This window comes from Mustela lutreola, chromosome 15 (genome assembly GCF_030435805.1).
Source record: "Mustela lutreola isolate mMusLut2 chromosome 15, mMusLut2.pri, whole genome shotgun sequence".
Classification (NCBI taxonomy): domain Eukaryota; kingdom Metazoa; phylum Chordata; class Mammalia; order Carnivora; family Mustelidae; genus Mustela; species Mustela lutreola.
The window spans coordinates 36019167-36034280 of NC_081304.1; the positions used below are offsets into that span (position 1 = coordinate 36019167).

The 15114-nt window shown below is 54.0% G+C and overlaps 2 protein-coding genes across 4 annotated transcripts; both read left to right on the forward strand.

Moving 5' to 3' along the window:
• The first annotated feature begins 1504 nt into the window (after positions 1 to 1504).
• On the forward strand, positions 1505 to 9706 carry DHRS11 (dehydrogenase/reductase 11). 2 transcript variants are annotated; one of them, XM_059148459.1, is made up of 7 exons: positions 1505 to 2061; positions 4464 to 4673; positions 7390 to 7484; positions 7875 to 8004; positions 8521 to 8682; positions 8884 to 8949; positions 9073 to 9706. In XM_059148459.1, the coding sequence occupies exons 1-7, from the start codon at positions 1873 to 1875 to the stop codon at positions 9112 to 9114; spliced, it is 894 nt and encodes a 297-aa protein (XP_059004442.1). In that variant the 5' UTR covers positions 1505 to 1872; the 3' UTR covers positions 9115 to 9706. The 2 variants fall into 2 exon arrangements, with proteins under 2 accessions (XP_059004442.1, XP_059004441.1); XM_059148458.1 differs by having other exon boundaries at positions 1508 to 2061; positions 8884 to 9706.
• Positions 9707 to 10486: 780 nt separating this feature from the next.
• On the forward strand, positions 10487 to 14522 carry MRM1 (mitochondrial rRNA methyltransferase 1). 2 transcript variants are annotated; one of them, XM_059148457.1, is made up of 5 exons: positions 10487 to 11219; positions 11407 to 11500; positions 13329 to 13461; positions 13563 to 13682; positions 13920 to 14522. In XM_059148457.1, exons 1-5 carry the CDS (start codon positions 10651 to 10653, stop codon positions 14075 to 14077), a joined length of 1074 nt encoding a protein of 357 aa, XP_059004440.1. In that variant the 5' UTR covers positions 10487 to 10650; the 3' UTR covers positions 14078 to 14522. The 2 variants fall into 2 exon arrangements, with proteins under 2 accessions (XP_059004440.1, XP_059004439.1); XM_059148456.1 differs by having other exon boundaries at positions 10488 to 11219; positions 13895 to 14522.
• Positions 14523 to 15114: the final 592 nt, after the last annotated feature.

Consider the following 15114-nt stretch of genomic DNA (forward strand, 5'->3'; position numbering starts at 1 on the left):
AAGAATAAATTTGCTGCGATAGCTTTAAATAAGCATCTTTCTCATGACATTAATTTCTATTATTAAAAATTCCCTGATACCTAACATAAAGCACCTTAAATTCAGAGATTCGTATTGAACTAGAAGAATGGAAACAGAACTTGGCAGAATTTCCACCAAGGGTTGCCTGAGAAGGAATTACTGTAGCGTGTAGACATGGGACTAGAAGGCTGCACCCAGAGCTAACCACATTGCAGTGTGTAAGTGCATGCATGCTCCTTATCTGGTTTCCAACAATAAAGTCACTATGGCTTTACAGTTTACTGCTTCCACAGCTGTCTGTGTGTAATGAAGGAGAGAAATTCCCCCAGGACTAGCATTTGGCTGCCATTTTAAAAAAATGGTTGAGTCCCTAGTTCAGTAAACACATGTGCTTAGAGCTTTGTGTCTGCATGTTGATAATACTTGGTGGGTAGCAGGCAAAGAGTGGCACAGTACCTCTCTGTGCAGTGGGGTTGGAGTCAATTTTATGGGCTCTCTACCATTTAATCAGATTTCAGGTGGGCAACAGCAAAAACTTAGATTTAATTTTTATAGATGGTGGCATTTCTTTGATACACCCCCTTGGTTGCCATTTCAAATCTAAGGGTTGTGTAGGGGTGGGGCTGAAGTAATATGAGACTCTCTGACTTCTTCACTTTCATCCGGGAATCCAGAAAAAATGACTAAGGATCTCCCACAGCCCCAGGGTCCAAGCCCAAACCTCTCTCAGCCATCTTTGCAGTCTAGTTTTCTCTTGAGATTGCTGAAAGCAAGGGCTGGTTTTATTTTATCTTAATCTTTATTCTTGGGCCAAGCACATGAATACTTGGTGAATGAATAAACCAGCCACATTTACTGCTTATACTATTGCTTGCAGTGGCAGGATTCCTTAGGCAGAGGTGTTTTTTCTTTGGAAGGATGGCTATATTAAGAATGCAGAGGTAAGGAAGGCAGTTTCCAGAGCTTTGATGGAACATCCTCAGTAGTTAGCAAAGTGAACACCCTCTGAGCACAACCAATAGCCCAAGAAGAGACAAAGGAGAGAATGAAATGAAGGCAGATTAGGAGGAGCGCATTCCCTGGCCTAGGACTGGACAGTTTAAAGTCCATGCTTCACCCTTTTCTGTCTCGTATAGTCATTTATAAAATAAAAACTAATTAGTATCTCATAGGGCTGCTGTGTATATTTGCTAATATATTTAAATTGTTCATAAATGCCCATTACACAGCGCTCAATAAATACTAGCTATTGCCTTAATCTCTGGTATACATAGTGATCATTTATTTCACTGGGAGTGGGAGCGCCTAGGACAGTTGGAGACAGTAGGCCAGTAAACGTGTACTTGGGAGTATTTCCACTATTAACTTTGCGTTCTCATTCTGGCAACGCCGAGGGATCAGGTAGGGTTGAGAGTCTCTGAACGTACCTGGGCTGTGATAGCGTAGACATTCCTCCTTTTCTGGGCTGAACCCTTCCCATCAGCCACCGGGGGCGCTGGAGTCACTTTAAGTGTGCGGCCTGGGGCCTGGAGCAAGCCCCGGCTAAAACCTCGGTTTTCCTGCCCCTATGGGAAGCAAGACCTTAAGGTCCCGGGACCTTCCCGCGCCGCCGGGCGCCGCGGGAGACGTGGCTTCCCACTTAACCTCAGGCTGGGGGCGGGGTTGGCCAGGCCGCGGACGTCACCGGCTGGATGTGGCGGGTCGCGGGAGAGCGGAGGGTGGAGGCCCAGCGGAATGGAGGCGGGTTCGGGCGCGGCTCGGAGCGAGGTAGATCGGCTGCTGTAGCTACCTCGGCGGTGATCGAAGAGCGGCCGAGCCCCTGGGACCCGTGGCGGAGGCTCCGCGATCCAAATGTCCGGCTCGCGGAGCGAGGTGGGCGCACGGCTCGGGGCCACCGCCACGGCTGGCATGGAGCGGTGGCGGGACCGGCTGGCATTGGTGACGGGAGCTTCGGGGGGCATCGGCGCGGCTGTGGCCCGGGCCCTGGTCCAGCAGGGACTGAAGGTAGTGGGCTGTGCCCGCACCGTGGGCAACATCGAGGTAAGTCCCCGCCGGGGAGAGGGTCGTTCTGGGAGGCGTCGTTTCCGTCGCGGTAGGGTCTGAGCGGGGGTCTTTCCTTGCCCACCACCCCAAGGCCATTTGCAACGGGATCAGAGTGGGAGGGAGGGATACCTAGTAGGACAGGCCTCTCCCTTCCCATTTATTTAGAAAGTCCCGTCTTTTAAGGAGCCCCTACCTACTCCTAACAGCCTCTACTCCCGTGTACCAAATCTCTGAATACCTGGCATCTTTCTCCCTATCTGCCTGCTCCGGTAGGCTGAGGAAACGGGAAGCCAAGGAGAAGGAAAGGAAGCTCTCTGGTCGCAGGGGCTAAATTGGCTACTGGTTGTTTCCTCTAGTCCCCAGACCTGACCCACAAAGTAGAGCAAAGTGGCTCTTTTTTTTTTTTTTTTTTTTTTTTTTTACCCAGGACTGAGGGTGGGGATGGGGTGGGAATGGAGCTTCTCCGAAGAGACTTGCCCTCTCCTCACCCCCAAATTTGAGGATTAACCCTTACTCAGGGGGATATTTACAGATAGACTTTTCTCCAATTTCACTGTCCTAGGTGGGACTGAGTAGGTGAAATAGGGCAAGGAATATGTGAGCCGTGAGGGGACAAAGTAGTGTGGAACTGGAACTCCCGGTTTTTCTCTTAACCTGGGGTTAGGAGCCCCAAGATGTGAGTGACAAGAGCTCAGAGAAAAATGAAATCAAGTTGGCCATGTTGTAACCGGAAGGAAGAAGATGAGAAATTTCCATCAGGGTCATCTTTAGATTTGTTCCTAGCAGGACTCACTCTCTGGGTTTGGGTCAGTGCTTAGCTGAAGGTGTGGGAGTGAGCACTACCTTCACCATTGCTCAGAGTCCCTGCGGAAGGAGGCCTTGGGTGGGGACAGAGGGAGAAGGTGTACTGGAAGGAGGACTGTCTCCTCCCCTGCTGCTGACCAAAGGTACACTTTATAGCTAGCTGCCTAGATAGTCCCAAGGTCACTCAGCCATACCACTGCCCTACTCTACCCCTCCCTTTCTCTTAATATGAGGATCTCAGGGCCCAGGCCCTGCCTTGGAGCCTAGATGAGCAGACCAGGACTTAGACTGCTGGATTCCTTAATTCTAAAGCCCTGCTGCCTTCTCTCCCTCCTCCCCCACTCCAAACTAGCCTGGAAGGGGGGTGGGGGGGGCTAATCTCCAAGGGGATCCCAGGCTGCTCACCAGCCTCAGGGTGACTCCTTTAATGAGGGGGACATGCCTGTGCTGTGAGGGGATAGACATGGTTTCGGGTCATTTCTGAGGATAAATGAGGGCAGGTGGGACAATGAGAAGGCAGTGACAGGGAGCACTATGTCCCCAGGCCCTCCAATTTGGCTTTCCTGTGGGGATTTGAGTCCGGAGACGGGAGGGAGAAGTTGTATGCCAGGGGAAGGGAGAATCCCAGGCTTCCTTAGTTTGCTTTTATTGATGGATACTGAAACAGAGTTTGAGTTCTGGCCTCCGACAGAGAGAAGCCCTGTCTCCTGAGGTGACTGTGAGTAGGTGAAAGGGGGGTCAAGGGAGCCTTCTAGTCCCAGAGGACCATACCTTTTGAACTCTAGCAAAGTGAAAGCAGAAAAGAATCTCTAGGTCACCTGATCCAGCCCTTTATTCCCATCTCGATTTGGGGAGGAAGGGGTTCGAGGCCAGGGCAGTGGGCCCAGCTGGCCTTCCTCTACAGCACCTCCTACTCCCAACTCTCTTCTTCCCACACAGGTACAGTCACCTTCACGAGGCTCAGGCACCCAGCCACTGGCCTCCAAGGCCACATAGCTTGGTTTCTTCCTGCTTCTGAATGACCCCATCCCTCACAGCCACCTCCTAGTGGCTCTGCTTCCTCTAGTCTGTCTCTCGGCTCCTCAGTGTGCTGAGGTCCCTGTTGATACACTTGGGCTGCTCAAGGTCACCTGCCACCTGACTTGCCTCATTATATCCCCCCAAATTTTAGGGTAGAGGATGGTACCATGTGGGACAGAGGAAAAGATCTGTCTCAACTTCCTCCCCTTTCCTAGAGGTAGGGCTAGGGGAGACTGGCAGTTGGGCCCAGCTTGAAAGCCAACAGGCTGCACTCTGGACGGAGGGGGACAGCTCAGACCTAGGCCTTCTGGGAGCAACTAGAGGAGGGAATGGAGAGGAAAGAATCCCCAATAACTCGGTTTATCAGGATATTGCTCCATTGACGATCTCAACTCCCCTGGGTGCCCCTCACTCTGGGGGACTTTAACTAAAGAGTTAGTTCCAACATCTGTGTGGCTGGAAGGTGGCTGCCAGAGGATCAAGTTGTCTGAGTGGTGACAGCAGAGGAAGGTTGTCTTGGACGGGAAGATGGAGTGAGCAGCTCACCGCAGTTAGCCCCCTGTTGGGTTTCATAGGAGCTGGCTGCTGAATGTAAGAGTGCAGGCTATCCTGGGACTTTGATCCCCCACAGATGTGACCTATCCAGTGAGGAGGACATCCTCTCCATGTTCTCGGCCGTCCGCTCTCAGCACAGTTGTGTGGACATCTGCATCAACAATGCTGGCTTGGCCCGGCCCGACACCCTGCTCTCAGGCAGTACCAGTGGCTGGAAGGACATGTTCAATGTAAGAGCTGCAGGCCTGGAGAGAGGAGCTGGGGGTAGGATGGGAGCCGGGGCTCTGTGAACCAGAGGGCTACTCGGGGCGGGAGGGGTGGTATCTAGTGCGAGGGAGTTTCAGGTTCCTACCTGGGGCACCTTGACTCCCCCATCTTGCTTCTTTCCCTACCAAAGGCAGAGGGAGTGGAGGAGTAGCATATCTTTTCTGTTCTTTTTCCCTTTGAGCCCCTTAAAGGAGCAGTTTTTAAAGTCCAGGCTGATTTCCTCCTACTGGAAGAAAGGCTTAGGGAAGAGAAGTGTTTATTGGATGCCCTCTTGTGTCAGTACCATGCTAAGTGCTTGGGAACATGGTCTTCCAGGAAGCAAAGGAGCCAAAAGATAGGAGACGAGGTTCTCGCCCAGCCCTGCCAGTCACTGTATGGCTTCTGGCCTCTATGAGCTGCAGTCCTGTTGCGTTTAATTGGGGTGAACACACCTATACCATCAATATCTAGGGCCCCAAACTCCATTTATCCTGGGGCTGGGTAAATATGTAAATGAGTGAGGTGGGTCAGGTGGAGTCTGCAGTAAATGGGGGAGCATATGGCCAAGTACAAGGGTAGCTGCTGACGTCCAGCATCGCCGCAGCAGTGCGGTGTGGGGCTAGTGGGACCAGATCCTAGGGTTTTTATAGGACGTCCTGCCCCTCCCATTTTCCAAAACCTCAGCTTTCTAAAGGGGAGGATTTTTTCCTTAATAAAGATTTTTTATTTATTCATTTGAGAGAGACCGAGTGAGCAAGAGCATGAGCAGAGCGGGGAGGACAGGGGGAGAGGGAGAAGCCGGCTCCCCGCTGAGCAGAGAGCCCGATGTGGGGCTTGATCTCAGGATCCTGAGATCATAACCCAAGCTGAAGGCAGACACCTAACCAACTGAGCCACCCAGGTGCCCTAGGGCAAGGATTTCTGTCTGGTTTATTCTCTGTTTTGTAGCCTCAGCCCATAATAGATATTCAGTAGATACTCAGTAGATATTTTTTGAGTGAATGAAACCTTCCAGCACATGTTGGGAGTGAAAATAATTTTTTATTTTTATTTATTTAAAAAAATTTTTTTTAAATTTCGTATGGACCAAACATAGTTTTCAGGACATGGGTTTTTCAACCTGTAGACAATATTAAGGGGCAATATTAGGGTAAAAAAGTATTCTGAGAAGTTGAAAGCAGTGTGTGCATGGGGACACATCTTTTCATGCAGTTGATTTAGCATCTAAAAGGTGTGTCAGCCTGGAAACGAACAATGAAAATTGGAACAATGAGCAGTGAAAATGAGGGGCACCTGGATGGCTCAGTGTGTTAAAGCCTCTGCCTTCCATTCAGGTCATGATGCCAGGGTCCTGGGATCAAGCCCCACATTGGGCTCTTTGCTCAGCGGGGAGCCTGTTTTCTCCTCTTTCTCTGCCTGCCTCTCTGCCTACTTGTGATCTCTGTCTGTCAAATAAATAAATAAAATCTTTTTAAAAAAATGAGCTGTGAAAATGAGGCCTTCTGAGAGATCTGAGTTGTGGTCCTCACCTGCAGGAAGTAGGTCTCTAAACCTGGACCTTAACTTCCACATCTGTAAAATGAGAGACTTACATCAAAACCTTAAGACCCTTTCAGCTTCAACATTATATAAACCTGTTAGGATTGTCTTCCAAGACATCTCTACCCCCACCCCACCAGACTTCGGAGAATCACTACCCCCGGTCCAGGGAACATGTTTCTCCCACTCTGTGTGTCCTCATGGTTGAGTCCTCTGCAGAAACATACATTACTCAGAGGCCCAGAAACAGGGCTGAAAGCCTTTCGTGAAGCAGGTTCACGCTGGGAGTGATCTGTCCCAATGCCCGGCTCTGATACCTTACCTGATGTCCTGGCTGGTCTTGTTCCTTCTCAGGAGGAGAGACATGAGGACCTGCTGAAAGCTTGTCCTCATGGGGGGAGAGGGGACACTTGGCAGGAGCTTCAGGCCTTTGTTTCATGAAAGGTAGGGATTTGGGTCACTTCTGGCAGAAGCCATGGAAGACAGAAAGCCCCCATATGCTTGGGGGGGGCCCCTTGCCGTCCTGTGACCAAGGACCCCAACCCCTAAAAAACCTCTGTGCCGAGTCTGTTTTGAGATGGAACAGAGGGTAAAGGAAGGTGCAAAAGGAAGGAAGGTCACGTCTTCTCTTGCTGGAGTCGCAGGGGAGGGGACAGGAAGGGAGCAGAGGGTCCTCGGTAGGGTGGGGAGAGCCTAGGGTCTGTGCCTAAGGACAGAGATTTTTACAGGATCTTAGGAAGGATTGTAGGCTTTTTAAAGAGAGCAGGGCCAGGGACATAGACCCAGAGAAGAGTAGGGCGTTTGGGGAGGAAAAGGAGCTGGTTCTCTAAGGCAGATATTCTACTGTTTGCAGAGGAGACAGCCAAGACAGGGAGGTTTCTGGGGTCGTGCATGGGTTTGGGGGTTTCCATTCCTGTTTACAGAAACTGGAGGGAGAGAAGGTCACCTTGGGAGAGGAGCTGCACTGCGGTCAGCTGGGGCTGGTGGCTTAGGGGGAGAAAGGTACCCTGGAGCCATTGGTGGTCTCTGATAGGCCCTGGACACTGTTCTGGAATGCCACTCCCCTGGGCGGGAGGTGCTCTGCGGCTCTATTACCTGCTCAGATGGGCCCAATTGAGATGGAGATGCTGGAGATGCCCCATTGCCCTCCCTGGCCTGCAGGTGAACGTGCTGGGCCTCAGCATCTGCGCCCGGGAGGCCTACCAGTCCATGAAGGAGCGCAAGGTGGATGACGGGCATATCATTAACATCAACAGGTGAGGCAGGTGGCCAAGGGCTAATGCTCAGATCACCACTCAGCCACTGAGCCAGCTGATCTGCTGCAGCTCATCTGACCTCTTTGGGTGTCAGTTTCATGGGTGGTAAAGTAGGGACTGAATACCTGGTTAACAGCCAAATGGCACAGTTACGGGAAGGGACAGAATAGGGTATATCGAGTGCTGGCCCCTCGCTGGCCTTCCAGGGAGCACAGGGCTGGCAAGAGCGGCTGGCACCCCAGAAGCTACCATAGCGGGCCCCCAGGGTGGCCTCCAGCGGGAGTCCCGGGCAGGCTTCCGTGTGGCATCCCAGTGGTGGGGCTGCCTGACGCAGGAGCAGGGGCCTTGGTTGCCATCAGCGGCTTCACTCTCTTCTCTCCCTCCACCCAGCATGTATGGTCACCAAGTGTCACCCCACTCCGTGATCCATTTCTATAGTGCTACCAAGTATGCCGTCACCGCGCTGACAGAGGGACTGAGGCAAGAGCTTCGGGAGGCCCAGACCCACATCCGAGCCACGGTGAGGGCACGGCCCAGCCCTGCTGGGGACAGGGTGGGCGCAGGCCCTCCCCACCCCGCATGCATGCTGTTAGGGTGCACTGCTTGGACTGTGAGGGGCACAGTGCTGTGCTGCTGCTTGCATGACCCTGCCCAGTCCTTGCCTATGAGCGCGGCGGGGGCTGACCGGAAGGGAACACAGTGGGGGAGACTGAGGGAGGAGAGTAAGGGGCATGGGAAAGCATGGCTGGCAACCCAGACTCTGAGCTCTTTCCTCGAAGGCCACAGGACCCTGGGCAGCTCACTCAGCCCCTCCAAGCCTCAGCCTTCTCACTCGTAAAATGGAGACAATGACCCCTACCTGGCTATGATGTTTTAAGGGATACTGTCGTAAAACCCTTAACCTGATATGGGGTCTGTGGGTGGCAGGTGTCACTGTGATCATCACAGCTTGGGGAGGACAAGGTGGCTGCTGGACATCGGGTAGCCATCTTGGGGAAGGAGGGGGCCCGGCTGTCTCCATCCTGCCCTCCCCAAGGCCTGGCTTCTGACTGGATGGAGGTGGGGCTCGGCTTGGCCTCTGAGCAGGTCCTCTCTGTTGGTGCAATGCATCTCTCCAGAAGTGGTGGAGACACAGTTCGCCTTCAAACTCCACGACAAGGACCCTGAGAAGGCAGCTGCCACCTATGAACGCATAAAGGTGGGCCCTCTGTCTGGGACGGATGAGCCACTCACTCCCTCCATAAAGGCAGAGGGAACCCTGGCCTTCAGAGCACACCCTTCTAGCCAGCCTGTCATCCCTCCCAGAGGGCTGGGTTGGGGGTGAACACGCTGGAAAGGATGTCAGGGGTGGGAGGTCCCTTCTGCTTTCACATTACCCCTTTGCTCCGGTGCTTTCCAGTGTCTCAAGCCTGAGGATGTGGCCGAGGCTGTCCTCTATGTCCTTAGCACCCCTCCACACGTCCAGGTGAGTCTGGTCTTGACTGCCCCCACCCTGGAAGAGCCTCGCCATCTCAGAGGAGGACAGCAGGGAGGCCTGAGGGGGTGGGGAGAACGTCCTGGCTGCCTTAAGCCTTGTGCCTTCCAACAGATTGGAGACATCCAGATGAGGCCCATGGAGCAGGTGATCTAGTTTCCTGTGGGGCGCTCTGCCTTCCCTCCCTGCCCCTTACAGCTTGGCTCCTGCCTCTGGATTTTAGGTGTTGATTTCTGGACTCCTGGATTCCGTTTCCTCTCCCCACCCCACCAGGGCCTAGAAAACTCGAAGTTTTTATATCTTATCAAATTGTTCCCATCACAAATATGAACAGTGAGCTGGGGAGAGGAGGTGGTGTCCCTGATTATTTTACCTGTTAACTCATTCTCGGTCCCCTTCTTATGCTCCGTGGCCTTTGTTTGCTCTCTTCCGTCTCTTCCTTTTGATCTGGGGAAGGGACTGTGGCCAAAAGTGGGGCTTCCCTCTGACCCTCAGCAGGAAGGTGGCAGAGAGAAGCCCTCACCTTCTATGGGAGTGGCTATCCAAAGCTCCAGCCTTCCTCCTCTCCTGGCCCTACTGCTCCCACCGCCCCCTTCACTTCCCCCATCCCAGTTCTCCAGCCCAGTCTTGGCTTCTTGGCTCCCACCGGGGTGATCACTCCACACTGTCTATGGCAGCTGAATACCCGGGCCTGCCTCCCAAGTGGATTTCACTGTGAGAATTAAAAAAGAAAAATTGCAACAACCTACCTTGGCTTCTGGAGTGTCTTTCAGTTCTTCCTCCTTGTCTGTGATTGGGGGCAGTTGTGCCTCAGAATTTCTTCCAGGTGAGTGGGAGGTTGGGTGGATTTGGGGCATCACTCCTGGAATGTGGATTATCTTAGGTAGCAGACGTGGGTTTGGGTTGGGTCTTGAAAATGGGTAGGAGTTGGCCAGCCAGGAAAGGGGACAACAGTGGAGACCAGGGTAGGAGTCTGACTGAGCAGGCAGTGTTGTGGGAACCACACGGAACAGACACACTGCGTGGGTGAGACGGGGCTGGAAAGGAAGCTCCTGTCGGGATCAGCCAAGTGCCGAGCAAGGAGACTACCCGTGACCCCTGGGCTTATCAGCTGGCGTGGGACAGGCACAGAGCTGTCACTTAGAGAATCGGCCGCCACGGGATAGGAAGCTACTGCTGGGATCCCGCTGATGGATGCTGAGGGTTTGACAGGGCAGTGGAGAGGCTGAGATGCAGAAGTTTCTAAGGAAAATCACCAACACCCGGGCGGTGGGCTGGATGTGGGGAGGGAGTCACTCCCAGTGATCTCATTGAACACCTGGCCTTGAGTGTGGCGCTCCAGCTCCAGGGGCCTCTTAGGACCTGGAAGGGCGCGGAATGAAGTGGCCAGTAGGGGTGGCTCTGCCGGCTGCGGGTACAGGTGGGGCCGATGATCATCCAGCCCTGTGGGAGGCGCTGTGGGCACGGCCTGGCGGCCGGGCTAGCGCAGTGCGTCTGCGGGCAGGGGGCGGGCCGCCTGAACCCGGAAGTGCGGTACCCACGTGGGAGGCGGGGAGGGGCCGCTGTGGTTCCGCTCCCTGGTTCTGGCTAGTCTTTTCGATTGAGTCCAGACTATTGGTCCCCTTATCCGTATTGGGGAGCCGGGAGCGGGCACCGGCGGCAGTGAGCGCTCCTGATGACGCTGCAGGGGCAATGGCCATGGCACTGCTCTGGGCCGTCGGGGTCTCGAGTTGGGGTTGTTCGGGTCGCCACCTCGCGCGTCATTTCTCCCGAGCTGCGGGGCGTGAAGAGCGGCCAGGCGGGGAGGAGCTGAGACGCCTGCTGCTGGATGACCTGGCGCCGACCCCGCGCTCTGAGCGGGGACAGGAACTTCTGTTTGGCCTGTCCCCTTGTCTCCTGGCCCTGCGGGCCGCCCGTCGCCGCGTGGCCAGACTCCTGCTCCAGGCCGGCAGGTCCGGGTTGCAGGGAGAGCGGGCCGAGCTGCTCCGGGTGGCAGAGGCGCGGGACATCCCAGTTCTGCGGCTCAGACGGCAGAAGCTGGACGCACTGTGCCGCTTCCAGGTCCACCAGGGCGTTTGCATGGAGGTCAGTCCGCTGAAGCCTCGGCCTTGGACAGAGGTCGAGGAGGCGAGGCCAGGCGACGACCCCCAGCAGCTGTGGCTCGTCCTCGAGAGGCTCCAGGATCCCCGCAATCTTGGGTCCGTGCTGCGTTCTGCTCACTTCCTCGGAGTGGATAAAGTCATCACCACCGGGAGAAACAGGCACGGTCGTCCCTTAGGACCCATGTGCCCCATTTGGGGGCGCAGCCGAGTTTCTAAGCTCCTTGATCCCTCAGCCAGGCCTCCCCATCGTCAGAATTCTCACCCATAACCCTTGGGGGGCCAGGGGAGGGCAGGGCACCGGGGTTGAGATTTCCCAGCTTAAAGTGGGTCGTGGGGAAATTTACAGCTGCCCGCTCACTCCGGTAGTCAGCAAAGCCAGCGCCGGGGCTATGGAGGTGATGGACGTGTTCTCCACCGATGACCTAGCCGGTTTTCTACAGGTAATGGTGGGGAGAGGGGCAGTGAGTAAAAGAACAGAAATGAGCCAAGCTCGGTCTCTGCAAGGGCACTCATCCAGCCGCTGATGGAGGAAGGGGGGGATGTTGGCATCGTTCCCTACGCCCTTCCAAATCCCTTTGGGAAGAGAGGGATCCTGGAATTTTCGAAATTATAAATAGAGGAGAATCTGAAGTTAGAGATTTCCTAGCTTCATTCCCTTTACCTCACTCCTTCCCCAGGCGTACCTCTTGCCCCTGAGGCTAGTGTACCTCAGAGCCTCACTGCCTTCTCAGTAGGTTGTCAGGAAATGTTTTTTGTTTTTGTTTTTGTTTTTGTTTTTGATCAGCTGTGGGAAGCTGGTGGCCAGGAGTCCTGCAGTAGGGGCCCAGCTTGAAAGGGTGTTTGAACAAGGACAGACTAATCTATGCCTTTTCCCTCCCCCTGTCCCCACAAAAAAAATAAAAAACCCAAACAAACCACCACCAACAACAGCAAGAAACAGCTTTGATATCCAGGAAGGGGTAAACCTAAGAAACCCCACTCCTGGTCCAGGTTTCCGTCTTCAGCTGTGCTTCTCTTGTTGGACACAAGGGGGCAGTCTTGCCTTGCATTTGGCGGCTTCTTTGACCAGCCAACCCCCTCAAGGCTTCCAGGCCCAGTCCTTGGATCTGTTTCCTTATGTGTTCATTTGTTAGTTTCATCCAGTCTCAAGGCTTTAAATTCTATTTATACTTGGATGCCTCCCAGGTGTACATCCTAGCCTGGATATTACTCGTGAGCCCTAGATTCAACAGCTACTTTTGTTATCAGAGGGGCATTTCAAACTCCCCACTTGAAATTCCCCATTTCCTTCTCTAGGCTTGCCCAGCCCAGGCAAGGGCAACTGCATCCCTTTGTTTAGACCTGGTTTGTTCCAGGCCTAAGGTTCCAAAGGTTTGTTCCCTTTGTTTAGCTGTGGTGGCCTTGATTCTTCTTTCTGCTCTCCGACCCATGGCCCACCTACCCGCAGATTTTTTTGGTTTTACTTTGAAGTTATCTTTGTATTCCCACCAAGCCTCACCATTGCTTCAGCTCCCACTCCTGCCTCTCTTGCCTGTATTAGTGGTGAAACAACCTCACCAGGCTTCTCCTGTTGGCTCTCAACATAGCTGGCAGAGTGATTCTGTTGGAACATGTTAGACCATCTTACCTCTGCTCAAAACCTTTCAAAGCCTTTACAGCTCTCCCAGAGTAAGAGCTAAAGTCCTTCCAGTGGCCTTTTCGGTCCTGCCTTAGGTACCCCTTTGTTTCCCTCTCCAGTCCCAGCTGCTTCCTCCCTGCAGGCCACCACCTTGCTGGTGTGCTGCTCCTCACACATGTCCCATAAGCACCAGCCTCTCAGCCTTTGCATTTACTCGTCTCTGCCTAGATTCTCCTTCTTCCTTTCTTTTTTTTAAGATTTTATTCATTTATTTGTCAGAGAGAGAGAGAGGTGGAAGCAGGCTCCTTGCTGAGCAGAGGGCCCACTGTGGGGCTTGATCCCAGGACCCTGAGATCATGACCTGAGCTGAAGACAGATTCTTAACCCACTGAGCCACCCAGGCACCCCTGCTGTCCAGTGTCACCTCAGTGAGGCCCACCCTAATCACCTTTATGCTGGGTGGCTGGAATTTTGGCCTATTTCGTTCCCTGCCCTGTCCCCAGAGTCTAGAACAGAGCCTGTCCATTCTAAGGGCTTAGTAACTATTGACTGAATTGAGGGATCAGTGACTATACGGGCAAGTCCAGCCCCTCGCCTGGGGCTCTGATGGAAGTTTGGTGAGCTAGAACTTGATTTTTTTTCTTTGTCAGGCCAAATCCCGGCAGGGCTGGCTCGTGGCTGGCACAGTGAGCTGCCCTGGGCCTGAGATTTCCCCGTCCTCTGATATTCCCATCACTAGCTGCTTGGAGTTCCTCTGGGACCGGCCTACTCTTCTAGTGCTGGGTAGGTAGTTGGCCCTGCTTTTCTGTGTTCAGATGTGCATGTTCCAAGCACCTGTGTGTCCTTCTGGGGCCTCCTTAACCCTGTGTCTCTGTGCCCTGCAGGGAACGAGGGCTCTGGCCTGTCCCTGGCAGTTCAAGCCTCCTGTCAGCTTCTCCTTACCATCCTGCCTGGCCGCCAGCTGCCTCCTGGACTTGAGTCCTTGAATGTCTCCGTGGCTGCAGGTGAGTCTCCTGTGGCCCGGCTTTCTGCCCTCTGATCCCCCACGCACAGCTCCTTCACCCTAAACAAGTTTCTCTTTCTCTGTCTCAGTCACTTTCTGTGCCAGAGGGGGAAAGTGTATCCTTTTGAGGATAAAACAAGGGACTGCCAGCAAGTGGTCCTTCCTTCTCTCCATGCTCTCCCTTCCCCTTGGCCTTTTTGTCTGTTGGTGCAGGAATTCTTCTTCACTCCATTTGCAGCCAGAGGAAAGGTTCCTCTGGGGAACGGAAGAGAGAGCACCTTCTCCAAGACCCCCGAGAACCCTCCACCACATCAGAAGGGCCTGGACTGGCGCAGCACCCAGGACTGTCCTCAGGATCGGAACAAGAGAGGCAGAATGGGAGCTGACTTGGACTGAGTTGTGTGTGCGTGAGGGCACACATACTCTCACCGTCAAATGTGCTGGAGTCTCTTACCCGAGCGTGCACCCAGGCTCCTGTTTACTAACCACTGTCTTGGGGGGCAGGGAGCTCTACAGAAGAGACCAGAGGAAGGTTGTCTCCTGTTTTGATTTTGGCCTTGTGGTTGGAGGTGGCGGCTTGTTCATCTCCAGGATGTCCTGGGCCCTGCCTGGATGTCAAGACATCAGAAGGGAATCAGGCAGGCCAGTCCAGGTGTCCTGTTCCTCTTGAACCAGTGTGAGAATGTAGAGAGAGGCCCGGGTTTCTCTTGTGGATGAGACAGGTACAAATCCAGGCTCAAACCCTGGCCCAGTGGGGGCTTCCTCCTTTTGCGCCTGCCTTGCGAGGGGTCTTTGTGAAGATCAAATAAAATCACCTGGGCCGCTGTGTCCTATTCCTCCACTAGGTGACAGCCTCGCTCTTCGATCCCCAGTCTTCCGTGGCAGCCTGTGTGGCTACCTGGGGAGAAGCTTGGCCATGGCCCCCAGAGAGGCAAGGGAAAGATTAGCAAACGCCTCTCTCCTCCCTGGCCCTCCAGAACCCCTCCCCAGCGACCCATCGGTGCACTTCTGAGAAAGGAACCGATGAACCCCAGAACTGGCCTTTGGACCTGTGAGGTAGTGAGCGCAGGGTTGCTGTCAATTGTACAGGCAGGTTTGGTCCTCCTCCGACAGGGTCCCGTAAGTGGAGCAGAAGCCCCCAGCACAAGCAGCTTAGAGCAGTCTGGCTGCACATTGGAACCATCTGGCAAGCTTTCAGAAACAACCGACACTGGGGACCCACCCCCAGAGAACCTGATGTAAATGGTTGGAGGGCAGCTTGGATATCAGGATTGTTAAAGGTCCCAAATGTGTCTGCTGTGTAGTCCCGGTTGAGCACCACTGGAACAGGGTTTCTGGACCTCGGCAGTCTTGACATTCGTTGTGATGGCTTGTCCTGTGCACTGTAGGATGTTCAGGCTTCTCCCTCACTGGATGCAGGTGGCATGCCCTGC